This window comes from Panthera pardus, unplaced genomic scaffold, assembly GCF_024362965.1.
Source record: "Panthera pardus isolate Hobbes unplaced genomic scaffold, ASM2436296v1 HiC_scaffold_24, whole genome shotgun sequence".
Classification (NCBI taxonomy): domain Eukaryota; kingdom Metazoa; phylum Chordata; class Mammalia; order Carnivora; family Felidae; genus Panthera; species Panthera pardus.
Genome location: NW_026526810.1, coordinates 13,884,289 through 13,898,634, shown reverse-complemented (window position 1 = coordinate 13,898,634; position 14,346 = coordinate 13,884,289). Strand labels below are relative to the sequence as shown.

At 39.9% G+C, this 14,346-nt stretch overlaps 1 protein-coding gene across 2 annotated transcripts in view; it reads left to right on the top strand.

The window, feature by feature from the left end:
• The first annotated feature begins 215 nt into the window (after window positions 1-215).
• MCEE (methylmalonyl-CoA epimerase) overlaps window positions 216-14,346 on the top strand; it is a 28,982-nt gene continuing 14,851 nt past the window's right edge. Inside the window, exons 1-2 of one of the 2 annotated variants that reach the window (XM_019460049.2) lie at window positions 216-363; window positions 9,465-9,802. In XM_019460049.2, the coding sequence (XP_019315594.2) occupies window positions 231-363; window positions 9,465-9,802 (471 nt within the window). In that variant the 5' untranslated portion in view covers window positions 216-230. Of the gene's footprint in view, window positions 368-9,464; window positions 9,803-14,346 lie in introns of both variants that reach the window. The other variant, XM_019460050.2, reaches the window with a different exon arrangement.

Sequence of the window (14,346 nt, the reverse complement as noted above, 5' to 3'; positions counted from 1 at the left end):
GGACCCACCCCCTGCCAGAGTCAGTGGCAGTGCAAGAACTTTCACTGGGCCATTGATCAGTTCTAGCGCTTTTGAACTTTCTCCAAACTTTCTGTTTTGTAGTCCTGAGGGGCTCATAGCGGTGACGCCTCCTCCGTTTAAGTTTCCTCTTTAGATACACTGGGGAGCTCGTCCGCCGCACCACAAGAACACACCGACGCTCGCCACGCCCCCCCCCCCCCAATCATCGTATGCCCCGCCCCCGGTCGGGTTGCCCTGCCCCTCGCCCGAGCTCCTCTCCCACTCTGACGCACCTCGGGAAAGAGTGGGTCGCTTTCCAAAATGGCGAGCCTACTGAAGGCGGTGGCGGCTGTTTCGGGCGCAGTAGGTGAATACCTCGTGCGGCCGGGGTTCGCCGGGGGATGGGACGCGCGGGACGCGCAGGCCGGGGGCTGGAGGAGGCGGCGGGTGGCCAGAGCAGCCACATCCTCTGCACTCTGTCTCCCCCACCCCCCCAGGAGGCGCGTTCCGTGGTCTCTGTCTGCACCTGTGGGCAGGAGGTATATCCAAGGAATGTCTCCGGTTAGCGTGGGGTTTCCGTATAGTATTTGATTTTCACCGCCACCCTGGGAAGTGTGTGCAGTTGACGTTGCCCCTCTTTATAGGTGGCTCCCAAAGAGGCGAGGGAACCTGCCCAAGGGGACTGACAGCAAGGCCGGGACAGAAGTAGATGAGGTAAATGCAATAGGGACAGTGAGTTTTAGCTTTACAGTGCACCATAAGAGATTGGGGAGAAACTAGAAAGAAGGGCAAGTAGTTTTAAAAAACGTAAACTGAACTCCCACGTACTTCCAGTGTCCTGCTGGGAACACTTGGAGGTCAGTTGTGTAAATACCAAAGGAGTGTTTTTCCTTTCGTGAAGTAATATATTTACTATCTTGTATGTAAACAGGAAAGATAAAGGCAGACGGATCTGGAAGGTTGCTTGAGTCCTCTCCACCTCCATTAAAAAAAAAAAAAAGCTGGATAGAATCAGTAATGACAGAAACTCAAGTTTTCTGACTCCCAGGCCACCCACTTTCTTCTCTTTCTCTTTTTCTTTTTTCTCCTTCATCAGAGGGCCACTATTTCCCTTAATCTGAAAGTCCCTGTTAGGAAGAGTGCCAAGTGGTAATGTTTCAGAGTTACTCCTGGACATTTGTCCTGAAGCCTTCAGCTTAGCAACCTTCAAGAAGTGTTCAAGGGGACGAATCTTTAATAATGTTAGGCCTCTCTGCTAGATAGTGCTGTGTCCAAACTTACAGTTCTAGTCTTCCTTTGAAGTCCCGTCTCAAACTGAAGCAGTTCTTTATCGATCACTGTAGTCTTTCTTACCAGCCACAACGTTTCTTTTGCATTTATCATGGCAAGTCACCAGGGCTAAGTGATGAGCCACATACAAAGAAGTGCACCTTAATAGTTTTAATTGTCTCAGCACTTAGCAGTTTAAAGAGGTGATGTGTATACATGAAAAAATATTGTAACAGGCTGAGCACACCTTGTTGAAATGAATCTAATAGGTGATTCTCAGGTTCTTACAATAACACATCTTCCTAGCCTGTCCTTCCTCTCCTTGGTAAAATACAAACAGTATCTTAGCTCACACACAATTGCAAGTAACCCTTTATAAAAAAAAAACTCATAAGATAAAGAGTCATCTCTCATTATCTCTGAGAAAGCCATCTGGGGGCACCTGGGTGGCTGGATCAGTTGGCTGGGCGTCATAGTCTTGATTTCAGCTGAGGTCATGATCCAGGCTTGTGAGATCCAGCTCCCACACCCTGGACTCTGTCATGGTCTGGAGGGTTGTGTACTGCACTGTCATCCCCTCTGCACGCCCTGCACACTCTCAAGGCTTTCTGCCCCTGCCAGTGCCTGAATTCCCACTGCACACCATCAGTTGCCAATCGCCTGCTCCCTGCCTGCACTCTGGAGGGTAACAACCCTCAACCAGCTCTGGCCTGCCTAAACCCACCAACTTGTCTGCTATTTGCTGGCTGAATCATACCTTCTCCCATAAAGTCTGAACCCCTTCCAAGATTGTCCCTCAAGTATTCTTGCTCAGCTCTAAGGTATCACACAGAGTTTCCTTATATCTCACAGTTACTATTTTATCATAGTTAATCATTCCTTTTACCAGATTTTCCTTGTTTAACAATGTGTCATTTCTACCTCTTGATTAGACCTAGACTATGACAGAATTGGTCTTGGGAGTGGTCCTAGGAGGTAGACCCCTAAAGACCGGATTTGGGGATTGGTTTGGTCATGCTCTTAACCTTGAGTGCAGTGCTGAACTTGCCAAAGGTGGGTGGTAGGATGCTAGTAACCCATGGAATACAGTTGCATCACAATTAATCAAGGTATGAACTGTGGTTGACAGATGAAGTGGCAACAGAAGCATGTAATTTGTGAACCCGAGTAGCTGCCATGCTTGACTCTTACGGCAGTAGTGACGACTGTAAGGCCTGTGATGTGGCCTGGATCCTTCTGAGTGCACTTGAGTGCTTACAGGCAGAAAATGACAAACTGATGGGGTGCCTAGGTGGCTCAGTCAATTAAGTGTCCGACTTCAGCTCAGGTCATGATATGGTTTGTGAGTTCGAACCCCGCATTAGGCCCTGTGCTGACAGCTCAGAGCCTGGAGCCTGCTTTAGATTCTGTGTTTTCCTCTCTCTGCGCCTCCCCTACTCATACTCTGTCTCTCTTTCTCTCAAAAGTAAAGAAACATTAAAAAAAATTTTTTTTAAAAAGAGGAAGGGAATGTAACTTCGAACAAGTCATACATTTATTGCAAGAACTGAGTACTAATATACATTTTTTTTAAAAAAATTATATAGACATCTTGTCATAGAGAAAAGTAAAATGAAAACAGTATTCTGCAAAGGCTGGCTTTGATTTATCCTCCTATTTCAGATGCTTCAACCGTAAATAACCCCACTTTTTCATTTATCATAGTTAAATATACATAACAAAATTTGCCATTTTAACCATATTTAGGTGTACAGTTCAGTGACATTAAATACAGTTGACTCTTGAACAACACAGGTTTGAACTGCATGGTCCATTTACACTCACAATTTTACAATATAGTACTGTGAGTATATTTTCTCTCCCTTGGTTTTCTTAATAACATTTTCTTTTTTTCTAGCTTACTTTATTGTAAGAATATATAGTATATACATTACATACAATGTACAAAACATGTGTTAATCAACTGTTTATGTTATCAGTAAGGCTTCCAGTCAACAGTTACGTTTTGGGGTAGTCAAAAGTTACATGTGCATTTTCAACTGTGTTGGGGGTTGGCACTCTTAACCCCCCCATTTTGTTCAAGAGTCAACTGTATTTCCGTATTGTGCAACCATCACCACTATCCATCTCCAGAACTTTTTCATCATCCCAAACTGAACCTCTATACCCATTCAACAATAACTCCCCCATTATCCTCTTCCCCTAGCCCTGGCAACCACTGTAAAACTTTCTCTCTGTGAATTTGACTACTCCAGATGCTGTATGTACAATATTATACCTTTGCATATCTTGTTTGAGGAAACGTAGCACATTTAGAAAGCCAGTCATCAGAAGTGCCTTCAAGATGGTTGGTAAGAAGACCATATATTTTGAGCATTCAACAAGTGGATTTCACAGCATCATATAATATTTTTGAATTATACAATATTCATCCTTTTGTGACTGGCTTATTTCACTTAGCGTGTTTTTAAAGCATGACACTTACGTGTCAGAACTTCTTTCCTTTTTAAGGTTGACAAATATTCCGTTGTAAATGTACACCACATTTTATAATTTTCATCTGTCAGTGCACATGGGTTATTTCCACATTCTGGCCATTGTGAATAATACATGTATGAACATGGATATATAAATATCTCTTCAAAAGCCGGTTTTCAGTAGTGGGATTGCTGGATCATGTGGTAATTTTATGTTATGACTCCATCTTTAAGGAACATAATACTTCACAGAAAAATAGGAGAAGCTCAGAAAAATGAATGCTGTCAAGCACACACAGTAAATTCCAGTTTGGCTTGCAAAGGATTGGCTTCGTGAAAAGGTTAGTTTTAAAAATGGAAGTCGAACCAATTAGGAGACAACAGTGGCCAAGTTATAGGACTGTGAGGAGACATTTACTTTTATTATGGAGTCATGTGTAAGTGGGGTAACAGAAACATGGTCTGTTCACTGACTGTGATGAATAAAAAGTTATTCCTGACCATAGTTTTAAATAGGTCGAAAATATTATATGATACTGTGAAATCCACTTGTTGAATGCTCAAAATATGCGGTCTTCTTACCAACCATCTTGAAGGCACTTCTGATGATTGGCTTTCTAAATGTGTTACATTTCCTCGAACAAGATATGCAAATGTTCAGACTTAACAACTTATTACATGTTCTAAATTAGATTATGTAAAGTTTGTACAACTTTGAAAATATGTAAGAAGACATTGAATTGTACACTTCAAATGGGTGATCCTTATAGTGTATAAATTATATCTCAATAAGATGTTAGCAAGACCTTATTACAAGTGATTGTCACAATTCTGTGAAACTTTATGTACAAATTTAACATACAGTGTCTTTAAACAGTAAGAACCATTAATCCATTTGAGTATAGACCCTTCCAACTAAACCTTTACTTATTTGGAGCCAATGTTTGGAAAGCCTGGTGTCTGAAATAAATGGATGGAAGGAAATGCAATGTTATTTTTAAGTCATGGCACTAACAGTATTTAGCAAGAGCCATATTGAGGGACAGATAGGAGTCAGAGTTAACACACACACCAGATTTGGTAACATATCTATTTCTTGCATATCACATTTCCTGATATGTGGACGTCATTTGTTTTATAAATCTGTAGATACTCATCTTTGCAATCCTATTGGATTTTAACGCTCCTGTTTTTAAATATCTGTTGTATTTATTCATATATTTGTACATTGTAGTTTATTGTGAAACTATGTGGAATAGTCACAAATTACGCATTATAGAGTTCAAAGTAATGCAGTTGTACCTTTCTGAGATGGAAGACAGAGAAACGTAAAGCTACACTTGTAAATTCCAACCAGTCAGAGGTCAACCTTAAATAAAAATATATTTTAAAAGTTGCCAAGGACTTGGGGCACCTGGGTGGCTTAATCAGTTAAGCGTCCAACTTTGGCTCAAGTCTTAATCTTGTAGTTCATGAGTTCGAACCCTGTGTCAGGCTCTGTGCTGACAGCTCGGAGCCTGGAGGCTGCTTCAGAGTCTCTCTCTCTCTTTCTCTCTCTCTCTCCCTCCCTCCCCTGCTCGTTCTCTGTCTCTCTCAAAAATAAACAATAAATATTTTTTTAAAAGGAAACCTTTTAAAATAAAATAAAAGTTGCCAAAGGCAAAGGAGAAAGTATAACTTCTTAAAGGTCCACAGACTTTTCAGAAATCATTTTTTATTAAGTGTCTACAAGGATCTATATCACGGTACCCCTTTATTCCGTGTTTCCTGCTCCAGTTTGCTTGGTCTACAGGATTTCATATTTTGCCCATTGCATCATCCCGTTGTTGTTGTTTTAAGGTAATTCACATAACACAAAATTCTTGAATGTACAATTTAGCAGCATTTATTACATTTATCATGTTGTGCAACCTTCACCTTTATTTATTCCAAGACATTTTCCCCACCCCAAAAGGAAATCTTATGCCAATTCAGTCAATCCCCATTCCCTTCTCCCTCTAGCCCTTGACAACCACTATCCTGCTTCTTGTCTCTGTGGACTTCCCCATTCTGGATATTTTATATAAATGGAGTCATACAGTATATGACCTTTTATGTCTGACTCTGTCACTTCACATAATGTTTTCAGGGTTCATCCATGTTGTATCATTGCTTCATATTCATTGTATGGATAATGTTCCATTGTATGGCTATGAATCATCTCCCATTGCTTGGCTATTGGGGAATAGTGCTGTTGTGAACATTTGTGTCCAAGTTTCTGTTTAAGTCATGTTTTCAATTATTTTAGGTACCTAGGAGTGGAATTTCTGAGTCATATACTAATTGTATATTTAACTTTTTGAGTTTTCCAAACTGTTCCATGGCAGCTCTATCATTTTACATTCTTACCAGCAATGTAAAAAGCAGATTCCAATTTCTCCATATCCTCATCAACAGGTTTTGTTATGGGTATGAAATGGTATCCTGTTGTGTTTTTGATTTGTTTTTCCCTAATGGCTATGATATTGAGGATCTTAATGTGCTTTTTGGCTATTTTTATGTTTTTAACCCTTCATTTTTAAAAAATTTATTTAAGTAATCTCTATGCCAATGTGGCATAGAATTATTGAATTCTTACCAGCATCCCTGTGTTTATTTTTACTCTATTCCTAAGGCTCAAATAAAACCAATATAGTGATGTTTCTTTTTTCAAACTAGCTTACATTTCTAGAGATAAGATAAGCCTGTAGAGCCACAAAGTCTTGACTTTTACATTACATAAAGATGTTATTATCTATTTTTCCTAACATAGAGTGAAGATTCATTTTATGTTTTATTAAAAAGAAACAGAGCCAGTCATTCCAATAAACTTTTTCCTTTTCTCCCATTTCCAAATGGTAAGGTGGTTATGGAGAAAGACAGGCTATACTGAGGCTTCTAATGACATGGCTTGCTTGGACTTCCTTTTCAGTGCCAGAGGTTTAGAAATGTCCCCCCAAAAACTGGTATAGTATGTAAAACTTTACCTTTGCTTGGACATTTTGTTTGTTCCTTTGATATTTCTTTATGTCCCATTGCTAAGTAATAGGATGCCTGCCAAGGAAATACCAGTTGCCCCATCTCTTATAGAGATAATACTGGTAAGGACAATTCAGAAATACCTAGGCTCCGTATTTGACATACTCTTAAAATTTCACAGAGCAAAGGACTTATCCATTTTATTCTAAAGCTCATTGGCCCTACCTACCATGTTTTTGTTTTTTTTTTATAATACAAACACATTCTGTATCGAACTTTCGTTGTAAAATGCACAGATAGTAGAGATGCAAAGAAAGAAGGAAAGAGCAGTTTGACCAATGATTTTTTAGTTCGCATTTTTTTAATTTTAATTTTATATAGAACACAAGCAGGGGAGAGGGGCAGAGGCAGAGAGAGAGAGAGAATCCCAAGCAGGCTCCATGCCCAATGCAGTGCCTAGTGAGAGGCTCAAGTCCACGACCCTGGGATCATGACCTGAGCCAAAATCAAGAGTCAGCCACTCAACTGACCGAATCACCCAGGTGTCCCGGTTGTTAGCATTTTAAAAATTCACTACCACTGTGCCCTTGAGATAATTTCTGCATGCCACTCAGCAAACAATTATTGTATGTCAGTAACAATAAGAATGGCTGAATTTGTTGTGCACCTGTTATATATGTCTGGCACTGTATTATATTTTTTACATCAAATATCTATACAACAAACTTAACAAGGTAGATGTTTGGTAGGTAGTACCAGAATTTTTTAAAAACTGAAATAAAATACAACAGAGTAGAAAATATCAGAGCGCATCACATCTTTGAGGATTAGGTATGCCTTTCATGAAATTTACTTTCAATTGTACATTTATGTATGTGCTTACTAAGTTGGCATACGCTTGAATTTCATAATACAGTCCATAGAACTGGGCTGTGTCAACCTATTGATAATGACAAACTTTGGATATTTCAGTAACCAATAATACAGGCTTGAGCATACCAGAAGACTATCTTAGGTGGAATTTTGCCTTCTGCTGACCTATGATGCATCACATTTGTCAAGCAGAGTACCATGCACTGGTTACCAGTCCCAGAGGAGGAATCTAAACACTTCTGCCCATTGCATCTTGGTATCAGAGTCCATCAGAGATGGAACAATGCTTTACTTACATAGAAATGAGATAGGGCAAGATTATCTTTAATGGTGGGTTTGGTCCACCATCACCAATGGGTCTCTCCCAGTGGTCAGTGCAGGACAGTTTGCGCACGCCCCTCTTGTGTCACAGTACAAAGAACCCTGTTCCCTCTCTGCAGAGGACTGCTATAACAGGTTTGCCGTATGATGCACACACGTTAAACTGAGACAAAAGAGCACTCACTGAGTCTGGAAGAGGGAAAGATATTCCCAGCACAGTGTGATACACAGGCTGTGTGGGCTCTTTATCTCTTGCCAAGGAACTTTTCATCCTTCTGTGGTTAAGTGGGGGTTAACATATGAGACTGCCTTTCCCCACAAGGTCTATGGTCTATAGTAGTGTTACTTTAATTTCCTTGTTATCAAAAATTTCAGTAAAAAGGAATTAACTATTTTTAGCTCTGTGATACTAAGTACTATTTAAAGTATTTTCCATTAAGAGCTAAACCTGATTGTTTAGAATATGTGTTCTTCAATATGCTATTTTGTACTTTTTTTTAATTAAGTGATGTAGTTTTACAAGATTATTCTTAGACCTCATATATGTATACAGTTTTCATCTTGGGGAGAATCTGGCTCTTAAAGTCCAGTGTTTTGGGAACTGGGGAAACAGTAATCCACAGGGAGGACACATTATAGGTCTCTTCAGTTTCTTAATGAAAGAAGTTTCTTCACATTCAGAAGCAATTCTTCTCGTCTTCAAAATTATAAAAAGAAACAATAAGAAAAAACTGGTCTCAGAGGGAATTCTCATAAGTTTAAGGATCCTCTTAATGTTTGCTTGTCTTTCTTTTCTTTAGTAATCATTAAAATAAAATCTTATTAAAGAGCACTGTAATGGGCATGGCTTTAATACGTATTGCAGAATATAAGACAAAAAATTGGTTATAGGTAGAGGAGAAAATTGCTTGTTCTCATCATTAAATGAGTATTGTGTCCCTGTCAGCTTCAAACTTACCCCTTGTGAAATACAGAGAATAGCAAGTTATTCTTTTTTTTAAATTTTTTAATGCTTATTTTTGAGAGAGAGAGAGAAAGAGAACGAACGTGAGTGGGGGAGGGGCAGAGAGAGAGGGAGACACAGAATCCAAAGCAGGCTCCAGGCTCTGAGCTGTCAGCACAGCCCAACAAGGGGCTCAAACTCACGAATGCGAGATCATGACCTGAGTTGAAGTCACACACTTAATCCATGGAGCCACCCAGGTGCCCTGCAAGTCATTCTTAATGCTATGTAGCTGTCCTTGAAGTATTATCAATAAATAGAAATTATTATGAAAAATGCCATCTTTGTTTTAAATCTAAAAAGCTCACAATTAGTTTTTTAATTCCAGACAGTTGTTTCATGGCAGAGTGAGTAATTTTGACGTCATTTTTCCATTAAACTCCCCAATTTAATATCAGTAATTAAAACCAGAATATGTATATAAATAATGTTTATATGTATTAGTCATTTAGTGTTTTTTTTTAATTAATTTTATAAATCCATCAATTCTCAAGAAGGCTATCAATGGCTGTTCAATTTTTCAGGGCTTTTTTCCAGACTTCAGACTTCAGCTCCGAAAGTAAAAGCTCTTTCCACATCACAGTCCTCGCATCAAGTGGCAGGTCCTGTGTGGAACCTGGGTCGACTCAATCATGTAGCAATTGCAGTGCCAGACTTAGAAAAAGCCAAGGCATTTTATGAGAATGTTCTGGGGGCCCAGGTAAGTGAGGTGGTCCCTGTTCCTGAGCATGGTGTATCTGTTGTTTTTGTCAACCTGGGAAATACCAAGATGGAACTGCTTCATCCACTGGGAAATGACAGCCCAATTGCAGGTTTTCTGCAGAGAAACAAGGCTGGAGGAATGCATCATGTCTGCATTGAGGTATTTTATTTTAATGTTTGTTGTTTCCAATTTCTCTTACAAAGTGTCTTTTACTTTTTAAGACCATGTATTGTCACTGTCATCAGAAACTGGTAGTAAGTTATTTAAAGGGAATGGTAATTCTGGTCTTACTCAAAGGTAGATCTATCAGTATATTCTCTTGCCCTATAGAAAATTATAAATAATAATAATAACATCTTTTATTGAAGTCTGGATTTAATGGCCACAATAAAGGCCACCAAAGCTGCCAAAACAGATTTACATCTTTTCTGTAGTGTTTATTGATTATACATGACCTTCCATGTAATAGAAATACAGCTGCTTTCACTATCACAAGGTGATTAGAAGAAGCAGGTGAAAAGACTTTATACAGTAATAATTTCCGTATATATGCTAAGTATTCTTATGATTATTTTCTATCCTTAAAATTCTAATACCTTGTTCCTTATTACAAAAGCAGTACATTTTCAATTACTGACCGTGGTTTTTAAGACCTTTCAATCGCATCTGCTTACAATTCCCAAGAAAAACTTGAAATGTTAGATAAGAATATTCTCATTAGAGAGCCTGTATCTGTAGATATTCATGTTCAGATAACTGCCTTTTGTAATATCATCAATACTAATTATGCTTTGGTTTAAATTATTTTGATAGGACAATTCTTTTGATAAAAAAGAATGGAATGTTTAATAAGTAGGCCTCGTTCCTAATGTAGAAAACAAAGGGGTTGACTGTAGAGTGAACTCAAAGGTTTATTCAGTTCATATTACAAACATATTTGAGAACCTACAATGTGTACTGTACTGAGAGTGGGATTTAGCGAAGAAGAAATGGACTGTGCTCACAGTGAGGAGGGGCAGCTGTTTAAACAAGCAATTACAGTATCCTTTGATAAGGAGAATTAACATACATGTCTTCTCGGTAACACAAATGTGGGAAAGGTTGATTGCCCCTGGCAGGTGGAAGAGGTGAGAACACACCACAGGGCATGAGTTATAATAAATGTGAAGGAATTCCCCAGGTCCACAAGAGGAGGAAGTATTCCAGGCAGAGGGAATAGCATATGGAAAGGAATAGAGTTACCGTAACAACTGGCATTGAATCCTTTGGCTGTGTACAAGTACTCGATGTGTATTATTTTCTTTAATTTTCATCGCTATTCTATGAGCTACTCTACTCACCTTCCTCAGGTGAGGAAACAGAGACTTGAGCAGTTAACTTTTTTATTTTTTATTTTTTTAAATGAAAACATTTTTTAAATGTTTATTTTTGAGAGAGAGAGAGAGAGAGAGCAAGCGAGCACAAGTGGGGGGAAGGGCAGAGAGAGAGGGAAACACAGAATCTGAAGCAGGCTCCAAGCTCTGAGCTGTCAGCACAGAGCCCAGCGCGGGGCTCGAACCCACCAACCATGAGATCATGACCTGAGCTGAAGTCAGACACTTAACTGACTGAGCCACCCAGGCACCCCTGAGCAGTTAACTTACCATAGACAAGTTAGTAGTAAGTGGCAAGGCTGAGGTTCAAACCCAGATGTGTTCTGATTCCAGGATCTGCACTGTTGGCAATGGTGCCAGATTGCCTTCATTGTATTGGTTGAGTTTAAAATTTGAGGTAAGGGAGCCGTAAGATGGTATTATTTATTGTTAATATTTAACTTTTACCCCCTTTTTTAGGAGTTTAATTTTGGCTGCCGGTCTTTATTTTAGTAGACTTGAGGGTTTGTTTAAGACCTCTCCAGGATGAGGGGCGCCTGGGTGGCTCAGTCGGTTAAGTGTCCGACTTTGGCTCAGGTCATGATCACACAGTCAGTGAGTTTGAGCCCCACGTCGGGCTCTGTGCTGACAGCTCAGAGCCTGGAGCCTGCTTCGGATTCTCTGTCTCTCTCTCTCTGCTCCTCCCCCACTCATGCGTGCTCTCTCTCTCTCTCTCACTCTTTCTCAAAAATAAATAAAGCATGAAAAAAATTAAAAGAAAAAGACCTCTCCAGGATGAGAGGCAGGATCATAAACCTTTGAATTCACTCTTCCCTCTCCCACACTACAGTGTCTGTGTCCTACATCAGAGAGCCCATGTCTTCAAAGGAAGCTGCTATGTGAGTTCAGTTTAAGTAAGAATAGTGGAAGTTCAGTAATGTAACGGCAAATTCAAAAGTACAGATTAAAAGGGGGAAATAAAAATGTATAGCAGTATAAAATGAAGGTGTGTAATAGGAAAAGGTGTGAAAAGTTAGTTGTTGCTACGTTAGCATGACACCCCTCCCCCTGCCATTGCTCTCTGTTCTTTGTAAAAATTAAAGTGGCTTAACTAGATAGATCGATCGATCAATAGATAGATAGGAAATAGGTAGATAGGTAGGTAAGTAGGTAGAATGATTTTATTTTTTCTGTTCTCAGTCTAAAAGCTAAGTGTCCTAGAGGCGAGTCCTGTAAGGAAAGGACCTGGAAATTACACATATCACTCCTGTTCATGTCCCGTTGGCCCAAGCTTAGTCACATGGTATGGTTGGCTGCAAGTGCAGTCTGAGTCAAGCAGTTATGTGCCCTGCTAAAACTTGGGCTGTTGCTATAATTAAAAGGAGGAAAAGGTGAGGCACCTGGGTGGCTCAGTCAGTTAAGCATCGGACTTTGGCTCAGGTCTGATCTCACTGTTTGTGAGCTCTAGCCCCATGTCAAGCTCCATATTGACAGCTCAGAGCCTAGAGCCCGCTTCAAATTCTGTGTCTCCCTCTCTCTCTGCCCCTCCCCTACTCGCACTCTGTGTGTGTGTCTCTCTCTCAAAAATAAATAAACATTAAAATTTTTTTTAAAAAAGGAGCAAGAGGAGAATGCATGTTGGAGACCACCAATCTATGCTGCACTTGGTAATTTTAAAAAAATGGTATTGCCGAGATAGCATGACCCTTTTTCCGAATGAAGATATGCTATAGGATGTTAGCATTAGAGAGTTAGTGTTACCTGCTGCAGCAGTATGTGAGATCAAGTTGTCATCACATGCAGGTGTTTGATTCCCTGACTCACCAAATGGAACAAAATTCCCTGCCTATACTTGAACAGGACACATTTTTGCTGAATAAAGCCACTGAGATTTCAGGGTAAATTATTTTAGCACAGTGTAACCTAGTCTCTTCTGGCTAATACAACTTGGGTCTGAAATTGCCTTCTACTGAAAGTACAAAAAGGGATAGAATTGGTCAGAAAATACTTCCTTGGTCATTAGAGTTACTGTTGCCATTGATACGCATTATCCCACAACTTTGGGGTGGCAAACAGCAACTATTTGATTTTGGTTAGGATTTTGTGGGTTAGGAGTTTGGGGGAAGGCTCTGCCTGGCAGTTCTAACTTGGGCTCTCTCACGTGCTTGCAGTCAAATACTGGCTGGGGCTGCAGTCATATGAAGGCTCAACTGGGCTGGGCATCCCACATGCCTCACTTGAGGTGGCGGTTGATTCCAGCCAGCAGCTGGTTGCTCAGCCCAGCTTTCCAGTAGGAGCACCTGCGTGTAACCTATTCATCTTCACCTGCTGACAGTAGTTTAAGGATAGTTGGACTTCTTTTTGTTTAAGGTTTATTTATTTTTGAGAGAGGGAGAGCATGAGTGCAGGAGGGGCAGAGAGAGAGGGAGACAGGATCCAAAGCAGGCTCTGTGCTGACAGCAGAGAGCCTGATGCAGGACTCAAACTCACGAACCGTGTGATTATTACCTGAGTCCAAATAGGATGCTTAACCAACTGAGCCACCCAGACACCCTGGGATCGTTGGACTTCTTACTGCACAGTTGGTTTCCCCCAGAGTGAGTGTCCCAGGAGAGCCAGGCAGGACCATATGGCCATTTCTGTCCTAGTCTCAAAAGGCCCACAGCAGTCTTGGTCATAAACAAACTTTTCAGGCAGATCAACTATGTGAGAAGAGGACAAAGACCCTACCTCTTGATGGGAGGAGCAGCAAAGAGTCCGTGGACAAGTTTTAAAAGTGTATAGCCATCAATATACTAATGTGCTCTAAACAAAAGGACAATGTGGAAAACTTTTAAATGCTGTAGAATGATTTTATTTTCAACTAGCCAGAGGTGGGAACCAACAACATTCTCATATGCATGAGGAAGTGACCTATTTAGCCTTTGTAAATGTAAAGAGACTTGAGCTTGGTGCTTGGTAAGGTAGAAGATGATAAATATCACATAAACAAAAACCAGAGACTTCAGCTTTTCCTGTTTTGGGAATAGACAGCATTCAGAAATGTGTCTTCTGAAAATGCTCATAATCTTCTATTTTATGGCCCATAGCCATTTATTTCTTAACGCCATTCCTTCTTTTAAAATGTTAAATCTACCCCTTCAGAGAAGTGACTTTCTTTGTAATTATCACAAGGATGCTTTATGTTCTTTTTCACTGAGACCTCACATAAAACCTCTGGTTTAGCAGGTTGTCTCTTATGGGTGTGCATCATAGCTCTTAGTTGACTTAACAGAGACTTTATTTTTTCATTTTTATTTTTTAAATATAATTTATTGTCAAGATGGCTAACATACAGTGTATACAGTGTGC